Raw genomic sequence first — 22,100 nt, 5'->3', positions numbered from 1 at the left:
TCCTGTCCCTTCACCCTGCCCATAAGGAATGTTCTCATTGTTGAACTCGTGCGGTACAGTGTGTGCAGCATGTTTCGACCAACCACATGGACCCCAGTAGCCAGATTCACACACAGATACCCAACCTCTGCTGTTCTCCCCTCCTGTCTGCAGAGAAAGCCAAGGTTATTTTCCTTCTCTGATTTTCTTTGCCCACTGGCCCTCAGAGAGCCGTGCAGAAGTGAGTGGAGATGGCTTGGCGCTCAGCCTGAGGGAGAAGCCTTTCCACGCACTCTGCTACTCTACATGAGGTGGCCTGTCTGTGCCATTTCCTCACCTGGGAAAGACAGCCAGGCGACTAACTGCCTTCTTAGAGTTGCTGTGAGAGGAGATGAGATGTGCCTGTCCCAGGATGAGAGCAGAGAAGAAAGCAAGGATGAGAGGAAGCCAGATTCAGAGGCCGAGTCATTCCTCTCCTGTTCTGGTCCATATGCAGCATTAGACACACTGCTTCGGAGACTTCACCTGCCGAAGGGCCAAGGGGGTGGGTGGGGACACTAGTCACCAAAGCTCTCGGACAGTCCTGTTTTTTTCCTTCCACAGAGAGGTCGTTAAAAGCAGTATGGGGGAATTCTGATAGTGTCAGTCAGGGGGTGTCTGCCGTATCATTCCGGTTATGCAAAGGCACTCAGAAACCATCTAACATCTTTTCTTTCCTGCAGCGCTGGAGGGCAGTTATCTCAGGGTTCGAATTTATCCATTAATACCAACCAAAACATCAACATTAAATCAGAACCAATTTCACCTCCCCGGGATCGAATGACCCCATCAGGCTTTCAGCAGCAGCAGCCACAGCAGCAGCAGCCACCACCGCCCCAGCCCTCCCAGCCCCCCCAGCCCCGACAGGAAATGGGGCGCTCCCCTGTGGACAGTCTGAGCAGCTCAAGCAGCTCCTATGATGGTAGTGACCGGGAGGATCCACGGGGTGACTTCCATTCTCCAATTGTGCTTGGCCGACCCCCAAACACGGAGGACAGAGAAAGCCCTTCTGTAAAGCGAATGAGGATGGACGCGTGGGTGACCTAAGGCTTCCAGGCTGGTGTTCATACTTCGTGTTACTGCAGTGAACTGCCCTACATATCTAAATTGGTAAATAAGGACATGAGTTAAATATATTTATATGTACATACATACATATATATCCCTTTATATATATATATGTATGTGGGTGTGAGTGTGTGTATGTGTGGGTGTGTGTTGCATACAGAATCAGGCACTTACCTGCCTTGTAGATCTGCAGATGTGCGTCCCATGGCAAACAAAGCACCCCGTAGGCAGAGTCTAGTCTGGCACTTCCTTGGACTACTTGTTTCATAAGATAACCAGTTTTTGCAGAGAAACGTGTACCCATATATAATTCTCCCACACTAGCTTGCAGAAACCTAGAGGGCCCCTACTTGTTTTATTTAACTGTGCAGTGACTGTAGTTACTTAAGAAAAAATGCTTTGTAGAACAGAGCAGTAGAAAAGCAGGAATCAAGAAAGCAATACTGTACATAAAATGTCATTTATACTAATTACCCAGCCTGGCATGGGTCTCTGTTGCAGAGGGGTGCATGGGAAGGGCTGTTGATATTTTAAAAAACAAAACAAAAAAGCCCCACACATAAATGTTTTGCACGTGCAAAAATGTATTGGGTCAAAGAAGTGATCTTTAGCTAATAAAAAAGAGAGAGAGTAGAAAACACGCATGAGATATTCAGAAAATACTAGCCTAGAAATATAGAGCATTAACAAAATAAATTAATATATTAAGTTATAATTGGACTATGTCAGAAGTTTCTTTTTACATTCATATCTTAAAGAAACTGATTTTAGCTCATGTATATTTTATATGAAAGAAAACACCCTTATGAATTGATGACTATATATAAAATTATATTCACTACTTTTGAACACATTCTGCTATGAATTATTTATATAAGCCAAAGCTGTATGTTGTAACTTTTTTTTTTTTAAGAGAATAGCTTTATCTTGTTTTAACTTTTTAGTTTTATTTTAAGAGGGGAAAAAAAAAACAAAAATATCTTGCAAGCAGAACCTTGGAAAAAAAAAGCCATGAACACTTATTATTCTATATGTAAATTAAAAGTTGAGCCAAACTCTTTTGTGTATATAGCATCTTAAATATATTATCACCTTTGATGTAAGTACCTATGTATTGTACGGTCACCAGATTAAAAAGTATATTTTTGTGGATTGCCGCCAATTTGGGGGGAAAAGGCGAGATCCTTATTAAGTAGAGTATTCACTGTTTAACATTTACTATTTTGTTAAATATACTGTACTTTGGATTTTAATTATTAGCCCAGTCTTTTCAGAGGATTGTATAAAGGGGTTTCTCCCCTCACTGGTGGTGAATGTGTGATGTTACATTGTAATCTTTGTGCTGTATGGGTTGAGCATCATTATATATTTTATATGTGTACATAAATAGCAAAGTGGCAAAAAAAAACTGGTGTTAAGTTCATCTTGCATAAATATAAAATGTGTTGTTACAGATTTTATAAGGCATTACTTAAAACTTGCCTTTTGTGAGGAAAAAATATAGTAGAAAAAGCTGAACTAATTTAATATTAGAGAACATGGCAAAATAGTAGATGAGCACAAAGGTTTTATAAGTGGTAAATGATTAGGGAAAAATATTTGTGGGGGAAGGCATCTTTTTTTCCTGCTCCCCCCACCCCCCAAATAGAATGATGCAGCTGGTTATAAAATACTACCATCTGAACTCTCTGCACATCGAAGTGGCACTTTGGTGTGGGGAGAAATTCTCTCACAGGCACATCGCTGGCTGGCCCGGCTCCCCGGTTGCACTCAGCGGAGCCTTTGAAAAGCCTTCCTCCTCCGGGAAGACAACGAAGCGTCTGTTTCGTGGGCTTGTGCCACAAACAAAATTCAAAGTCCTGTATATCTTTCATCATAGGTTTTTAAATACTCCCTTTCCTGAGCAACTCAAAATAAGGGTTTAAAAATTGCTGCTATTTTGTATTTTCAACTTAATGTCGAGCAGCTACCTACAATTTTTACTTATGTTTTGCTTTTCCCCCTAAATTGCCTTCTTCTGACATTTTCCTCATCTGCTATTTGTGACAAATCATCAGCCAGATTTCCTGACTGACACATAGGTATTAGGTACAGGATAAACCTGTGGTATTCAAAGCAACAAGACGGAATTCGGTTTTAGTTAACAGTTTGGGTAGTAGATTTCGACAGAGGCCCCAAATGGGAGGGTAGCCTGCCCTGTCCTCTTGTCAGTATGGCCGTCGGGCTCTCCTTCTGAAAGGATCAGTTGCTCCTTAAAATGTCCTTACTTTCCTGAACTGCATACAGGCACGTTTCTTCATAAGGTCACACCTGATTGAAACAAGACAGTCTCCCAACACTGAACTTCCAAGATAATCCTTACCACTTTGTAAACCATTTATAGCTTTGAAAGTGTTAAGTGATTCTTTTGTTCCTCTTCATGCACGTTCATGAACTTCTGCTGTACCTTGGAATAGGAGTTACCACATTCGCATTTACTGTCTATTTTCTTGTGTGCCTTATGAGATGGCTTTTCTGACTGTATCTCAATCGTCTTTCTTTCTATGCAGGTTTATAATCAGTACAACTACTGTTTTCTAAAATACTATTCCACGAGGCTCGGAGTTTGTATTTCAATTACACTGACCAAGTAACAATGTATTCCGTTTTCAGGAAGTGAATATTTGACTGTTAACCCTTCCCTGTCTGCCCAGTGTGACCTGGAGCGCACGGACGTGACAGACACCCCTCCCCCAGACTCCATGTACAAACACATCCACACGCACATCTCCGGGTGGAAAGCAGCTCAGAGCGGGGAAGACACGGATGGTGTTCCTTTAGAACTGACTTTTCTTACCGTTTTAGACTTGTGTGTTTTGTATGACACCATCACAAGAAAATTTTATCCTTCAGATGAAGTATTTTATTACTAAAAGACAAAAACAAAAAAAGCTTAGAGGACACCGCACTGGTTCGAGTACAGTTTCCAACAGCTGTCCTTCCCGCGGGGCGCTGAACCGGTCCTACATTGAGAGTGAAAGTCACCACTGTACGTCTGCAGGTGGTCCCGATCAAAACTCCATCCTTTGAGCCCTAATTATGTCCATTGTGTTCGAGACTAAATCAGGGGTTTGTTCTAAAAGAACAATACATGTTTTACCATTTCCTTTAACGCTAAGGACAACTAATAAAGCATTAACACATTTTCTGTATTAACCATCATGCGCACAAGAAATACATAGTAAATAAGGAACCAGAAAACTCCTGGCATTGGATCATAAGAAGCTAGATGATTAGAATGTGAAAAAGATTTTACAAATGTAAAACTTTTATTTCTCTGTAGAAACTTTCTTCACTTTGCTGTGCAAGAAGACACTGCTTTGCTATATTTAAAATGGCTTTTTTAAAAAAGAGATTTATGTATTTGGTAAATGTTTGTAGTCAACAGTTCACACAAGAAGCTGTACACGGTTTGATCATGTAAACCGTTTGGCGGCACAAGCTGGACTTTGTTGCCATCCTTGAGATGAACCTTTTAAGAAAAATAAGTTAATCTCAATTTTTCCCTGAATGTGTTGTTTTTTCTTCATTATACAATAAATATTATAGTGAACTTTTTATCAAATGGTTAAGAAAATGCTAGAGGTTGTTGTAAACTATTTGTATCCTGCACTCACTACAGTAAAGACGGACTGGCTTTTCCTGTGTACTCCCGACTCTGTCATGTTTGCCGCCAGTCGTCCCCTCCATCCCTCCTTCTCCGTTCCCTTCTCTTCCTGGGCCGCCCATGGCCCCTCAGGACGCAGCAGGGACCCAGGGCCCAGCGCCAGCCAGCCTGGCCTCGACTGCAGTAAGTGTGGGTCAGGTGAGCCCCTCCAGGCTCCGGGAATAGCTGCTCGCAGGCTGCACTATTGGGGAGCGGGGGTGGGGGGGATACCGTGGAGCAGAATCTAATAATACCAAGTTGCATTTGGGGGGGAAGAGGATTTGTTTTACCCAAAAGGCATACCTCACACTAAGCAGCAGCAGAAGACAGATTTACTACATGAATTACTCTAAAAAATGACAGACGTGTTAGTTGATCTTCACCTTGTCAGTGGAAAGTGTTCTCTTCCTTGGACTGGCCTCTTAAGCCAGCTTCTTACAGAGCAGATTCTTGCAGTCAAAAGCCAAATTTTTGTGCCGGTTTTACTCGCAGCTACAGCAAGGCTCTTATTAGTAGGTTTTGAAAGCTGGTTGAGTCCTGTGGCTAAAAATAGTCTAATCACAGCTGCAGCTCCTTAAAATCAATTCATTGTGACTTCGTAGTTGGCTCCACGGGCGGCTCCCACTAGGCTCTAGCCCACTTTGAAGCCCGTCCTGTGCCTGGCCGGCTGCTCAGTAGGGGCCCGAGCGCCACAGGGTGCCTTCCCATCCCCCACATTAAGGGAGGGGTTTCCAAATAGGGTCCCAGGAGCACCAGGAGAGGGGTCCCTCAGGCCGTCACACAGCTGACCAGAGTGAGCCCTGATCTCCGGCTGTCAGGGTATGAGCTGAGGACAAGCTCTTCTCCGCCAGCCCCCAGCCGATGGCTGCACACAGCTGGGGTGCGCCCCTTCCTGCCTGTGAGAAAGCTTTTGCGCTCCAACTCCATCTGCGTCTGCTTCCCAGACGACCCAAACTGACATGCAGCTCGCCCAGCCTTCGAGAACGTGTCCTAGACTGGAGTCACTGACATCATCTGCCTGCTTACTCGTACCAAAGCAGCTGAAGGCAGCTGGGGAAGAAAAAAATCACAGTTGTACTAATTGGTTTCCACTGTATACTCCTCCCACCTCTTCAAGCTTTTTTTAAACTTTACTTTGAACTAATTTGTAAGTTAGAGAAAAGTTGCAAAAATCTTAGTTTCCACATACATACCCTTCACTTGGCCTTGCCAAGAGTTAACATTTCCCTAAACACCGTGCCGCTGTCAGAACCACGAAACTGACAGTTACAGGACTACCTAGCCCCACCTTCTGTCACTGGCCAGCATCACACTTCCCTGTAACTACCCCTCCAGCTGTGCACACCCCCAGTCCAGCTACAGAAGACAGCACTGCTTGCAGGTCAAGACCAAGCCCTGCCTCATGTCCCTGGCCAGCACCACCATGCCCACTGCAGCTAGAGCTGGTCTGCCCAGCCGAGGACCTGCATGCCCTTTTGTGCAACCTGATGCCTGTTGCCGACCTCCACTGCAGTATGCATGCTCAGGGGTAGAATGTGAGGTCCTGGGACAGCATGCTGACACTCAGGGCCTCTGCTAATGCCAGGGAGCCTATAGTTGACCCTAGCCCTTGCTACCTGCCCTGACACCTATTGCTACAACTTCTGTCTGCAAGTGACCTCTGCCACTACCTATGTGTCTACAGCTGGCCCCATGCAGTGGGGTGTGTGCACACCATTGGCCCCAGCCACCAATGCTGCCTGCCCTGGACCCTTGCTACTTACTGGTTCTAGAGGCATGGCTGAGAAGCCCAAGAGCCCTCACAGGCACTGCAGGCCCCTGCAGTGATCATCAAGTAATACACTGTTACCAATAGTGTGGACCCCAGTGGCTTGAGCCAAAGAGACCTCATGCCCCAACTGGACCTACTGCTACCACTCACCCCTGCATTTGTTGCCCTGCACCACTAGGCCTGGGTCACAACACGATTCAGTGTGCCCCTACCTGCAAGTGAAAGGCTTCTCTAAGCAAAATCAGTCCATAAAGTCTAGAAGAGGGGAGGGTACCATGTCTCTCCCCAAAGAAGAGTCCCATAACTGGACCCAAAGAAATGGAGATGCAGGCATTACCCGACAAAGAATTCAAAATAACTGCAGTTATTTTGCTCAGAGCTACAAGAGAACACATAAATGATCTAACAGTATGAGGAAAACAATACAAGAACAAAATGAGAAGCTCAAAGAGAAAAGAACCAAAGAATACAATGAACTGAAGAATCTAATAGTTTCAACAGTATAGTTGAACAGATAGAAGAGCAAGGCAGTGAACTAGAAGGCAGATGAGTTGAAATTAAACAATTAGAAGAGCAATTAAAAAAAATAAAAGGAACAAAGCCTATAGGAGTTATGGGACACAATCAAAAGAAACAATGTATGTGTTACTGTAGTCCCAGAAGAAGAGGGAGAGAATGGAATGAAAAGATTATTTAAAGAAATAATGACTGAGAATTTCCCAGACATGGGAAGAGAACTGGATATCCAAGTTCATGAAGCTAATAGGTCATCACAAAATTTCAACCTGAAATGGTTTCCAAGACACATAAATGAAATGGTCTAAAACCAAAGACAGAATTTTAAAAGCTGAAGAGGAAAAACTTTTACTCTCTCATGCAAAGGAACCGTCCATAAAGCTTTATGGATTTCTCACCAGATATCTTACAAGCAAAGGGATAGTAGGATGATATATTCAAAGAAGTGCTGAAGGAAAGACCTGCCAACCAAAATGTTTTACCCAGGGATCCCTGGGTGGCGCAGCGGTTTGGCGCCTGCCTTTGGCCCAGGGCGCGATCCTGGAGACCCGGGATCGAATCCCACATCGGGTTCCCGGTGCATGGAGCCTGCTTCTCCCTCTGCCTATGTCTCTGCCTCTCTCTCTTTCTCTCTCTGTGACTATCATAAATAAAGAAAAATTAAAAAAAACAAAAAACAAAATGTTTTACCCAGCAAAGTTGTCCTTCAGAAATGAAAGTGAAATAATAAAATCATCCTCTGATGAACAAAAGCTGAGGGGATTCATTGCCACCAAACCACATTGTAAGAAATACTAAAGGTAAGGGTTAAGTATCCAACTGTTGATCTCAGGTCAGGTCTTGATCTGAGGGTTGTGAGTTCAAGTCCCATGTTGGGGTCCATGCCCAACTTAAAAAATATATTATAAAATATTATTTTAATAAGCCTACTTTAAATAAAATTTTTAAATTAGAAATCCTAAAAGGAGTTCCTCAAGCTGAAGCAAAAGGATACTAATTAGTAGCTTAAAAACATATGGAGATAACTCACTGGGAAAGATAAGCATAGAGTCAGATTTAGAATACCTTAACACTGTTAATGTGGTGATATGCTAGTAAAGTTCACCAAAGATTAAAAGGCAAAAGTATGAAACCTCGGTATAGCTTCGATAGTTTGTTAATGAATACACAGTAAACAATGTAAATGGTCTCATCCAAAATGTAAAAAAGGGGTAGAAGAGGGCAGAGGTTTTTTTATATGCAACCAAATTAAATTGTTATTAGCATAAAATACACTGTGGTATCTATAAGATTTTTCATATAAACCCTTATGGAAACTCCAAAACAAAATCTGCAACACATAGATGAGAAGAAGGGAATCAAAGTGTGCTGCTACAGTAAAAGGCAACCATAGGAAGGCAACCAGGGGGAAAAGAAAAATGGAATTATAAACAGCCAAAATAAAATGGCATTAGTAAGTCCTTATCTGTCAATAATTCTCATAAATGTTAATGGACCAAATTCTCCAATCAAAAAGCAGACTGGCTGGCTGGATTAAAAAGAAATAGACCCAACTATATGCTACAAGAGATTCACCTCAGCTCCAAGAACACAAATAAATTCAAAAGAATGGCAAAAGATACTCCATGCAAATAGAAGCCAAAAGAACATGGGTAGCTATACTAATATCAGAGAAAATTGACTTTAAGCCAGAAATGGTTAAAAGGGACAAAGATGGTCACTGCATAGTGATAAGGGGGGCAATTCATCAAGAAGACATAAAAATCATGAATATATATGTACTCAGCTTCAGAGCATCTGAATTCTATTAAGCAAATTCTAACAGACTTTAAGGAAAAAATAGATGACAACACAATAATAGAAGGGGACTTCAATACCTTACCTTCCAACAATAGATCATCTAGATAGAAAAACAATGAGAAAGCACAGCACTTGAACTATAGACCAAATGGACCTAACAGACATATACAAACATGCCAGCCAACAGCAGCATAATACAGATTCTTCTTAAGTGCACACAGAACATTCTCCAGAATACATCACATGTAAGTCATAGAAAAAAAGTCAGCATATTTAAAAAGATTGAAAAATATCAAGTATCTTTTCTGACTATAGTGGTATGAAACCAGAAATTAATAACAGGAGGAAAACTGGAAAAATAACAAATATATGGAGACTAAAACACATGCTCCTGAATAAATAGGCCAAAGAAGAAATCAAAAGAAAAACCAGGAAATATCTTGAAACAAAGGAAAATAGAAGCACAACATATCAAAAGCTATGGGATGCTGCAAAAGTAGTTCTGAGAGGGAAGTTTATAAAAATAAATATCTCTAACAGGTACACGTAAGATGAGGAGAAAGGAAACAATGATACCACTATAGAAAATCATTTATTTACAAATGCCTATATTAAGACACAAAAGAGAACATCAATAAACAACCTTACTTTACATGTCAAGGCACTAAAAAAAGAACTAAGCTTTCAGTAAGAAGAAGAAAATAAAAAGATCAAAGCAGAAATAAATGGAGACCAGAAACATAACTAAAAAGATCAATGAAACTAAGAGCTTTAAAAGAAAAAACCAAAGATTGAAAAAAATATTTAGCCAGAGTGACTCAGAGAGGACTCAAATAAATAAGAAATGAAAGAGGAGACATTACAACTGATACTACAAGAATACAAAGGATCATGAGAGACAACTATAAATTTTATTACAACAAAATGGATAATCTATAGGACATGGATGAATTGCTAGAAATGTACAACCTGCCGAGACTGAAACATGAAGAATTTGAAAATCTGAGCAGACAAGTGTCAAGTAAGTAGATTGAATCAATAATCAAAAACCTCCCAATACACACACACATGCATGCACACACACACACAAAAACAAACAAACAAAAAATCTCCCAACACAGAAAAGTACAAGACCAGATGGTTTCACTGGCAAATTCTACTAAATATTTAAAGAAGAGTCGATGACAATCTTTGTCAAACTATTCCAAAATATTGAAAAGAAAGGAACATTCCCAAACTAATTTTATGTGGCCAGCATTACCTGATACCAAAGCCAGATAGGGAGCCTACTAGACAAGAAAATCACAAATATACCTGATTAATATGGATGCAAAAATCTCTGCAAACTATTAGCAACCCCAATTCAACAGCACATTAAAAGGATCATTCACCATCATCAGATGGGATTTTTCCCTGGAACACAAGGTGGTTCAACACACAAATCAATGAATGTGATAATAGTAATAGAATGAGATTAAAATCATATGATCATTTCAACACATGCAGAAAAGGCATTTGACAAGTACAACAACCTTTCATGATAAAAATGCTCAATAAATTGAGTATAGGAGAAAGACACATCAACACAACCAAGGCCATATATGACAAACCCACGGCCAACATCATAATGGTGACAAGTTGAAAGCTTTTCCTCTAAGATCAGGAACAAGACAAAGATATCATACTGTCACCACTCTTAGCCAGAGCAATCAGTTAAGAAAAAGATAATAAAAGGTATCCAAATAAGAAGTGAGACTGTCTTTGCTTATATTGCTCTGATCTTATATATAGAAAATTCTAAAGACATGATCAAAAAACTATCAGAATTGACAAATTCAGTAAAGTTTCAGTATACAAAATAAACATGCAGTAAACAGTGTTTCTAAACATTAACAACAAAATATCTGAAAAAGAAATAAAACAATCTATGCTAATACTAGCATCTACAACAGTGAAAATAGGAATAAATCTAACCAAGAAGGTTAAACTTCTTTGGTGAAAACTATAAGACTTTGACACAAGAAATTGAAGAAGACACAAAGAAATGGAACAATAACTTGTGTTCATGGATGTGAAGGATATTGTTAAAGCGTCCATACTACCCAAAACCATGTACAGACTCAGTTGTAATCTGCATCAAAATTGCCATGGCATTTTTCACAGAAATAGAAAAAAATAGTCCTAAAGTCTATAATGGAGCCACAAAAGAATTTCAACAGCCAAACCAATCCTGAGAAAGAAGAACAAACCTGGGGGCATCACATTCTCTGATGTCAACCTATACTACAAAGCCATAACAAGCAAAGTAACAGGCACATAGACCAATGGAACAGAATTGAGAGCCCAGAAAACAAACAAACCAAACCAGGCAGAGAGTCAATTAATATTGACAAGGGAGCCAGGAATACTAACCGGGGAAAGGATAGTCTCTTTAATAAATGGTGTGGGGAAAACTGGATGACAACATGCAGAAGAATGAAATTGTACCTCTATCTTACTACCATTCACAAAAATTAACTCAAAATGGATTAAAGACTTAAACATAAGACCTGAAACCATAAAACTTCTAGAAATAAACATAGGAAAAAAGCTCCTTAACATTGGTCTTGGGAATGAGCTTTTGGATATGACATCAAAAGCACAAACAACAAAAGCAAAAATCAACAAATAGGATTACATTCAACTAAAAAGCAAAAGAAACAACAAAATGAAAAGGCTCCCTAAGAATGGGAGAAGATATTTGCAAACCACATAAGGGGTTAATAGCTAAAAATATAAAAACTATACAATAGTATAAAAACAAACAACCTGATTTAAAAATGGGCAGAGGATCTAAATAGATATTTTTCCAAAGAAAACATAAGGGTGACAAACAGGTATACGAAAAGATGCTCAACATCACCACTCATCAGGAAAATGTAAGTCAAAACCATAATGAGAGATCACCTCACCTCATCAAAAAGAGGTAACAAGTGGTAGTAAAGGTGTGGAGAAAAGAGAATACGTAGGCTCTGTTGGTGGGAGTGTACATTGTTTTGGTCACTATGGAAAATGGTATGGAGGTTCTTCAAAAATTAAACTACCACATGCCGCAGCAATCCCACTTCTGGGTATATATTAAAAGGAAACGAGAGGATATCAAAAAGATATCTGGAAAAAAAAAGATATCTGTACTCCCACATTTATTGCAGCATTATTCACAATAGCCAAGATATTGTAACAACGTAAGTTAGATAAAAAAAATGGATGAATGGATAAAGAAGAGGGGGGATACACACACACACACACACACACACACACACACACACACACACTGGAATATTATTTAGCCGCGAGAAAGAAGGAATCCTGTCATTTGGGATAACACAGATGGACCTTGAGCACGTTGTGCTAAGGAAGATAAATCAGAGAAAGAAATACGGTAGGATATAACTTATATGTAGAATCTCAAAAGAATTGAACTTATAAAAACAGAATAGAATGGTAGTTACCAGGGGGAATTGGATAGATGTTGGTCAAAAAGCACAAACTTAAGTTAGAAGATGAGTAGGTTCTAGAGCTCTAACAGCATTTTGATTATATTAACAATATTGTATTATATACTTCAAAGTTGTTAAGAGATTGGATCTTAATCTAAATGTTCTCACATTTTAGAAGTTATGTACTTATCAAAGAAATGATGGTTATGTGATGTGATGGAGATAACAGCTAATGCTACAATCATAGTCATTTTAAATTTTTACCCATTTATTTGTGAGATTTTTATATCTCAGTTTTTAATTTGCCTTTATCTAATTTGAGTGAATTTGAACATTTTTTCATATTAGAGGGCTATTTTAATCTTTTCTGTATCTGTTTGTGTCTTTTTCCCATTTGTCTATTGGGGTTTTGGTCTCTATCCTTCAATTTTTAAGAGTTCTTTTTATATTAGGTATATAAGCCCTTTGTGATTTATGTTATAAATATTTTCTCCCAGTTTGTCAGTTGACTTTTAACTTTGGGGTTCTTTTTTTTTAACTTTTTAAAAAATATTTATTTATTTATTTATTTATTTATTTATTTATTTATTTATTCATTCATTCATTCATTCATTCATTCATTCATTAAGAGACACAGAGAGAGAGGCAGAGACACAGGCAGAGGGAGAAGCAGGCTCCATGCAGGGAGCCTGACGTGGGACCCGATCCCAGAACTCCAGGATCATGCTCTGAGTCGAAGGCAAACACTCAAGTACCCAGGTGTCCCGGTGGTTCTTTTATCATGCAAAATTTTATTACTTTATTATAGTGAAATTTATCAAGCTTTTATTGATATGAGGTTTTTTTTAAAAAAGGATTTTTATTTATTTATTCATGAGAGACACACACACAGAGAGAGGAAGAGACGTAGGCAGAGGGAGAAGCAAGCTCCATGCAGGGAGCCTGATGCGGGACCCGATCCCGGGACTCCAGGATCATGCCCTGAGCTGAAGGCAGGCACTCAACCACTGAGCCACCCAGGCACCCCTATCGATATGAGTTTTAAGTTAAACTTAGTATCCTTTCCCTACACCAAAGTTAAGGAGGAATTCACCAGTGTTTTCTTCTAGCAAGAGTATGGTTTCATCTTTTACATTTAGATTTCTAATCCATTTGGAGTTTATTCTTATGTATGGGTCTTATTTTATATTTTTCCAAATGACTATCTAGTTGTCCAAGAGCCATTTATTAAAAAGTTCATCTTTAGTCCATGGATTGGAGATGCCACTTTTACATCATATATAAAGTTTCCATATGTATTTGGGTTTAATTCTGCACTTTCTATTTTTATTTCACTATAACCACAACTTTTAAAAGGCTCTCAACACTGCCTAGAAATGCAACATCAAACCCCTAGTATCATTGACATACTCATTTTCTGACATCACTACAGCTGACCCCTGAACAACACGAGTTTGAACTGAGGAGGTCCATTTACACATGGACTTTTCTTGATAAATATAGTACAATATTGTAATTGTATTTTCTCTTTATGGTTTCCTTAGCATTTTCTTTTCTCTAGTTTACTTTATTGTAAGAACACAGTATATATACTAATACGTATAAGAAAATGTGTGTTAACCAACCATTTATGTTATCGGTAAGGCTTCCAGTAAAACAGTAAGCTATTAGTAGTTAAGTTTTGGGGTAGTCACATAATACAAGGATTTTCGACTTGCAGGGGGTTGACATCTCTAACCCCCACAGTGTTCAAGAGTCAACTGTATTTTACTCTTTCTATTCAAACCTCCAAGACAACCTCCTTTTCTTCTCAGCTTATTACTTCCTTTCATATTTTCCATTGAGAAAATGGATACAAACAAATGAGATCTACCTATTTTTCCCACAATAAAATCCAGGAATCTGCTTACATCTGTACCCATGAGCTCTACCTTTCCTCCAGGAGCTATGGGTGGGCTGTCTGCTCTTATCTATGGCCAAGCCTTCCATGTTGTATATTGGAGTCCATCACCCCTCTCCTCCTCAAAGTCGTCACCCTGTGACTATCCCATCTCTCTGGTAGCATCAGTTTCTTTCTCTCTCCTAGATCTTTCTCACCACCATAAAAGCATGCCTTTGAGGGACACCTGGGTGGCTCAGTGGTTGAGCATCTGCCTTTGGCTTGGGGTGTGGTCCCACATCTAGGGATCGGGTCCTGCGTTGGGCAACCTACAAGGAGCCTGCTTCTCCCTCTGCCTATGTCTCTGCCTCTATGTGTGCCTCATGAACAAATAAATGAAATAAAAAAAAAAAAAGAAAGAAAGCATGCCTTTGATTACCCATTTCAAAAACCTGAAAGAACTAAATTCTCCAGCTCCTACCCCCTCTATCTATAACAGTAGGCTCATAAAGATCATCAAATCCATTTCCTTCAAGGTGCTGTACATATTTTTATTCTTTTCTCTATATGATATGACCTAAAAAAACATGAGGAGGCACTGATCTACATGGATCCAAGAATAAAGACAGGTGTTGAAGTCTTCAGTGGATGAGAGGGAGAGACCAGGGCATCCCGGGTGGTTTGTTAGTGGTTTGGCATCACCTTTGGCCCAGGGTGTGATCCTGGAGATCGGGGATGGAGTCCCACGTCGGGCTACCTGCATGGAGCCTGCTTCTCCCTCTGCCTGTGTCTCTGCTGCTCTCTCTCTGTCTCTCATGAATAAATAAATAAAATCTTTAAAAAAAAAAAGAGAGAGAGAGAGGGAGAGACCAGAAGATCTGTAGATAATGCAATAAAAAAGGGTAGCAGGTATGGAGTTCTGATGACACACAATTCTTTTTTTTTTTTTTTTAAGATTTTATTTAACTATTCATGAGAGACAGAGAGAGAGAGAGAGAGAGAGGCACAGACACAGGCAGAAGCAGGCTCCATGCAGGGAGCCTGACGTGGGACTCAATTCTGGGTCTCCAGGGTCACGCCCTGGGCTGAAAGTTGTGCTAAACCACTGAGCCACCCGGGCTGCCCTGATGACGCACAATTGAAAGCAACAAGAGGATTTAGGGAAGAGGGTGGAACAATGATTTCAAAGTGGCAATAAGGAACAAGGACAATACCATCACTGCTTGGACTACTAATGAATTGTCTCTCCTTTCCAACTACTCAGCTGAGATAACACACTGAAAGACAGGGAGCCTAGCACTTGACACATAGGAAATGTAATAACGTTCAAACCAAATCAACTACAGGCCTCTAGTACAGCTGTCTTGCAGCATATGGAATTTAGTGAACTTATTTTCAGGCCCCTCCAAGAAAATCTGCCTCTCCTGACTTCCTGTTCCATGATGGATTCTACGTCACAAATTCAGGGTCCAATAGGCCAGCTCTCTTGAATCTGCCTCAACCAATCTTGCCCCTTTATGCTATCACCTTGCCTGCCTCTCCTCTGGCCTGTGAATTTCTGCCTCTGGCCATAAGAGAGTAACGGGGACCAGGTGTATTCTTTCACCTCAAACAGCTGAATAAAAGATACAAGATATTGGACAAAAGGCAGTACAGGAGAGTGATTTTTGAAAAAAGAGAAATAAAGCAGGTAAAACTGGTAAGTACCCCCACCTCATTGCCTGGGGAGCTACCAGACCACAGCACAGAACAGAGTGATCTTGCTAAGTTGAGGAGATGGAGTTTGGAGTTCAACGAAGCCAAGGCATCTAGAATTGTGGGGACAGAGTATGGGGAAAAGAGGAACTGTAAAGAGATTCTCTAAATCTCTGAGAAATGAGCTGTACATGCATCCGAGACAATCACAGAAGTTAGGAAAAGAATAAACAGAGAAAAGTAGGTGGAACTATTTCCATGCTTACCCAGGGCTAGGAACAACCGGTGTTCCCACCAGCCAGAGCAGTGAGACCTCAACACCACAGCAACAAGTAGAGTCTTCTTCAGAAGTATATCACCATAGTAGTGGGGCTGAATTAGCCCTAAAGGCTACTCTAGACCTGCCCATGTGGAATTTACATGCATGCCTCTGATTCCGTTCCCCAAAACCTAAATATATTTAAAGGAAAATAACAAAAACCTAGCACCCATCAACATATAATTCATCATGTCTAGCATCCAACCAAAAATTACTCAGCATACAGAAAAACAAGAAAATAGAATCCATAAGCAGAGAAAAGAAATCTATAAATAGAAACAGACCCAGAATGACAAAAATAATAGAATTCTCAGATAAGGACTTTAGGGGCATCAGAGTGGCTCAGTTGGTTATCTCATGGTTTCGGCTTAGGTCATAACCTCAGAGTAATGAGACTGAGACTTGTGCTTGGGCTCTGTGCTCAGCATGGAGTCTGCTTGAGATTCTATTCCTCTCCCTCTGCTTCTCTCCCCACTCATGCTCTCTTTCTCTCTAAAATACAAATCCTTTTTAAAAAAAGAATTACCATATAAGGACTTTAAAACAACTATTATAAATATATTCCACATGTTTGAAGATATGAGAAATGATGAAAAAATAGAAGACAAAAAAAAAAACAAAAAACAAAAAACAAAAACAAACAAACCCAAATAGAATTTCTACAGATGAAAAATACTGGTAATAAAAAAATGTACAGAATATCCCAACCAATTAGATATTACAGAGGAAATGGCAATAGAAACTGTCCAAGATAAAACAAAGAGGAAGACAATGAAAAACGCAGAAGCATTAGTGAGTTGAGACATCAACTGGCCTAAAATATATGTAATTGGATTGGTATAATCAGAAGAAAAATATTTGAAGAAATAATGGCTTGAATTTTTCCAAGTTACATGGAACCACATAAACCTATAGATCCAAGAAGCTTAATGAACCCCAAACAGAAGAATTATTTAAAAAAACAACTTTCCCAAGCTCCTCAGGATCAAATTAATTCCAACCTACATTGCCTCTTTAAGGTCTCTCCTCTCCAAAACTACAGGATTACTATTCTTCAAGTCAATGCTCATCTCTGCTGTCCAAATAGCTTCCCATTGCCCATCAAACAATGTCCAAATCACTTAGAATTCAGGGTTGTGTATAACCACCTGCCCCAACCATTACTGCAGCATTTGCCCCCATTTCCGGTCACACTCCTTTCACTCCAGGCTATGATCCCCCTGGTTTCCAGCCTCCAGGCTTTTGCTCACAGTGGAGAGCAATCCATTACCATATTATTATATCCCCCCTCCTTTCATGTGTCAACTAAGGAAATGCCACCTTCTCTAGAAAACCTTTCTTGTTTTATCAACCATGTTTCATCTTATCCACTTCCTTCTCACAGGGCCCAGCATGTTCTATCACATCACTACCCTTATGCAAGTTTTATTTTTCTCACCAGATTTTAAGTACCTTGAGGGGAGAGGCCATGTCTTGTTTTTCACGTAGCCTCTTGACATGTAATTGGTGCTCTGAAAGGTTTGTGAATGAATGGATGGTAGCACAAATTCCTTACTCAGGCTGGTGAATATTAAAATAACAATGGTGTTTCCTAAAGATCTGGGAAAAATCCCCCTGTGATAAGACCCTCTTCCCAGAGCACTACTGTGGCAGTCCCTCCCAGCTCTTGCATGATGGAAGGAGGATGGAAGAAGGCACAGGGCATAAGCTGGATCTGCACATCACCACCACGTCAGTCCTTTCCAGGGCTGTGGGACCTGGCTGTGCAGGAGGGCAGGGAGGGTGGCCCCGTCTCTCCTCAGCAGCTTGGCTGTACTCAAGTGGCTCCTGGGGAACAGGCAAAAAAGATGGATCCGGTCTTCTCTGCCACCCTCATGCCTCTTCTTGGCCTGGTGAAACCAGCAGTCCCTCCTCTCTGGAAATAAGCTTGGAGGAACCTTGTCCCGAGGTGCAAAGTACTTGAGGGAAAGGGCTAAGGGGGGCTACTTTACCAACACAAATGAGGTTAATTTCTCATAGTCAAGGAGCCTGGCTCAGTGGCACCACCCAGAGAACAGCAGGTAAATGCTGATTCTACAGTTCTCCTTAGGGTTAAGGCAGTGGATCTGACTTCTTATCACTGCATGGCCAGTACTGCATTGTGGTCCCAAAGATATTTTCTCAGTTCTTCTCTTTCTTCTCTTCTCTCAAGTCTGCCTCGTCCTAAAACCCTGCGCTGCGAGGCACAAAACAGCAAGGCTCCAAGCAAAGGGGTTAAAGAGCATAGGGTCCCAGTCTGGGAGGTGGGACTCCCAGCATCTCCATTTACAAGTTACATGATCTTAGCTTAGTTTTTCCATTAACAAAACAGGAATAGTAAGTGGCAACCTCCCAAATTACTGTAAGGGTGAAATGAGTTGGTGTATAAAGCTCTTAGAGCATTTTCTAGCATCTAATGAGTGCTGTGGATTAAATGAAGATTGTTTTTATTCTGCACTGCGCCCCAGTCTTTTCCCAAAGAGAAATCTTCACATCTGTTTGGGTCCTTCCTAGATAGCCAAGCCCAGCCTCCTGCCTTGACAATAGCCAAGTGGCTATTGTCTCAATTCAATTCAATGACTTTAGACATGTCTCCTCCCACTTCTCCCCTTCCTCCTTTCTACTGCAGCCTAGGGCTTACATGGACCTGTGACCATCTCAAAACAAAACAAACAAATAAGAAAGCCACACACACAGACATTAAAGTTTGATCAACTTGTTTCCACCTCTGTCCTTCCATTGCACCAGTAGAATGCTTAAAAATATTATATTGTTACTGGTTTCCCTTGTTATGCATATTTTCCCCCATTAAACTTCAAAGCCCGTTGAGACCAGGAGTCTATCTAGCCTTTTAAAAAGATTTTCAGTTCCTTGCACAAGGCCTGCCACAAAGTAGGTGTTTAATAAGTATTTGTTGAAAGAATAGACTCATTTATTATGTCATTTCATAGTTGAGGAAGTGAGGCCCAGAGAAGTGAGGTGAGTTGCCCAAGCTCACAAAGCTTGTCCTTAGCAAAGCTAGAACTGGAGACCCCTTTGTTTTGAAGGGATTGCCTGGGGGCCCCATGTGGATGCAGCCCTTAGAGCTATTAGACACAGTCTTTATTGCTTGCTGCATTGCAATTATCAGATTACTTGATATATTCCAGGCAAACCCTCCTCACCTCTGAGGTCCACCTCAGCTAGTGTCTGGCATATACAATGCTCCAAATACGTTGTTTGAATAAATGGATAAGTTAGTCTACAGGGAGGTCATCCCATTGCCTTCTCTGACACTCCCTCTAGGACACTAGGTATGGGGGAGTGGTGGACCTGCCAAAACACAGGCACAAATACCCTGTTCTCCTGCTAGAAGAAAACAAAAACTTAAAACCCTGTCTTAAATACAAATGATTATAACTCTTTAAGACAAACTTTTCCACAAAGAGCTCCTGGAAAAAGGAAGAAGTTTCCAAAATATGGTAGAAAACAGGCCAGGAGAAGAAGTAGAAGCTTCTCTGCTCATTTAAAAAGCAACATTAAGGGCACCTGGGTGGCTCAGTCAGTTAAGCATCTGCCTTCCACTCAAGTCCTGATCTCAGGGTCCTGGGATCAAGCCCAGCAGGCTCCCTGCTCAGTGGGAAGTCTGCTTCTCCCTCTATCCTTCCCCCTGCTCTGCTGTGTGTCACTCTCAAGTAAATAAAGCCTTTATTTTTTTTATTTTTATTTTATTTTTTGTAAATAAAGCCTTTAAAAAAATTTAAAAAGGGAATATGGACTACTTGATGAGATCTTTCAGGATTCTGACATGGATGCAGTTCAAATATCACGTCCTCAGAACTCCAAAGTATATTCCCCGTTTTGCCCCCATACATGTATACCTACCAACATTCCCTGATAACATCTTCATAGCACTTTTCACATCTGAAATGATTGTTTTATTGTCTATTGTTTACTGTCTCTTTGAAAGGTAAACTCTACCAGGGCTGGGACACTGTCCCTACCTACAGCTGTATCTCCTACAGGGCCAGGCATATAGTCAACATAGAGTCGAATGAATGAATGAATGAATGAATGAATGAATGAACGAGTCACTTAGTGAATTTAGTTTTTTATTTTTTTTTTTAAAGATGTTATTTATTTATTCATGAGAGACACACACAGAGAGAGAGACAGGCAGAGGGAGAAGCAGGCTCCCTGTAGGGAGCCTGATGTGGGACTCAATCCTGGTACTCTGGGATCATGCCCTGAGCCTAAGGCAGACGCTCAACCACTGAGCCACCCAGGCGTCCTGTGAATTTACTTTAATAAAAAGGGGGACGCCTGGGTGGCTCAGCAGTTGAGCATCTGCCCCTGGATCAGGGCATGATCCCACAGTCTCAGGATCGAGTCCTGCATCAGGCTCCTTGCCCAGAGCCTGCTTCTTCCTCTGCCTATGTCTCTGCCTTTCTCTCTCTGTGTCTTTAATGAATAAATATTTTTTTTTAAAAAAAAAGGTGGGAGGGAGAAAGGAAGAAAGGTAACAATTGTTGGCAATTAAATTTTTTTCTATCAAAAATAATATTCAAATGTGAGATTTCTGGCTCTCTGATGAAGGGCAAGAAGAAAACACTGCAAATCTATTTAAATGGATCCCTTTAAAGCTATGTTAATGGAAGCAATCCAAATGTACATCAATGCATAAATGGATAAACAAAATGTGGTATTTATATATAAATTATATATAAAATATATATAAATTATATATAAAAATATTTATATGTGGTATTTATATTTTATAAATATAATTTTTATAAATATCCTATATTTATATTTATAATTTATATTTATATATCTTATATATTATATATATATAATGGATATATATATCCATATAATGGAATTATATATATATTATATATATAATATATATAATATGTATATATATGTATATGTATATATAATATATATAATATAATATATATAATGGATATATATATCCATATAATGGAATTATATATATATAATATATATAATATATATATAATATATATAATATATAATATGTGTGTATATATATATAAATACACACACACAATGGAATTATTCCATCTAAAAAATGAAATTCTGACACATGCTGCAACATGGATGAACTGTGAAGACAATATACTACGTGAAATAAGCTAGGCACACATACAAAAAAACAAATATGAGCATATGTTTCCACTTATATGGAACTGACTACTAGAATAGACAAATTCATAGAGACAGGAGGTCTACCAGGGGCTGGGGGAAGGGGAAAATGAGAGTCTTTAATAAATGAGTTTCTGTCTGGGAAGATGAAAGTTCTGGAAATGAATAGTGGTGATGGTTGCACAAGACTAAATGTACTTAATAAAATGGAATTGTACACTTAAATGGTATATGTTACAAAATTTTACCACAATAAAAATTTTTATAAACTATGTTGGACAACCCAAAAATAAACTAAGTAGGTAGACTTGATGAAAAATAGGTTGAACCTGAATAGGTTCACTACACTGTGCCATATTATAATAAAATGTCAAAAGACAAAGACAAAAAATTATCATAGCAGCAATAAAAAGAAGTTACATACAATGGAATCCCCATAAGACTACCAGCAGATTTCTCGACAGAAATATTTCAGGCCAGGGATGATATATTTACAATACTGAAAGAAAAAAATTGTCAGCCAAGAATTCTATACCCAGCAAAATTGTCCTCCAGAAATGGAGAGCTATACTTTCCTAAACAAAAGCTGAGGGAATTCATCACCACTAAACCTGCCTTCCAAGAAATGTTAAAGGGATTTCTTTAGTGAAATTAAAAGGAGCTGATTAACATGATAAAAAATAAGAAAGTAACACAAAACT

The 22,100-nt window shown here is 39.7% G+C and overlaps 1 protein-coding gene across 24 annotated transcripts in view; it reads left to right on the top strand.

Annotated features, from left to right (window-relative positions):
- The window catches only part of MEF2A (myocyte enhancer factor 2A), a 171,634-nt gene extending 166,860 nt beyond the window's left edge, over positions 1-4,774 (top strand). For 23 of the 24 annotated variants that reach the window (XM_077869777.1, XM_077869767.1, XM_077869783.1 and 20 more), the window contains one exon: positions 702-4,774. In XM_077869777.1, the coding sequence (XP_077725903.1) occupies positions 702-1,065 (364 nt within the window). In that variant the 3' untranslated portion in view covers positions 1,066-4,774. The remainder of the gene's footprint in view (positions 1-701) is intronic. The other variant, XR_013363652.1, reaches the window with a different exon arrangement.
- Positions 4,775-22,100: the final 17,326 nt, after the last annotated feature.

Source organism: Canis aureus, chromosome 2 (assembly GCF_053574225.1).
Source record: "Canis aureus isolate CA01 chromosome 2, VMU_Caureus_v.1.0, whole genome shotgun sequence".
In the NCBI taxonomy this organism is placed as follows: Eukaryota; Metazoa; Chordata; class Mammalia; order Carnivora; family Canidae; genus Canis; species Canis aureus.
Note: the sequence above shows the minus strand (reverse complement) of the source record. Positions and strands in the feature narration are given on the sequence as shown.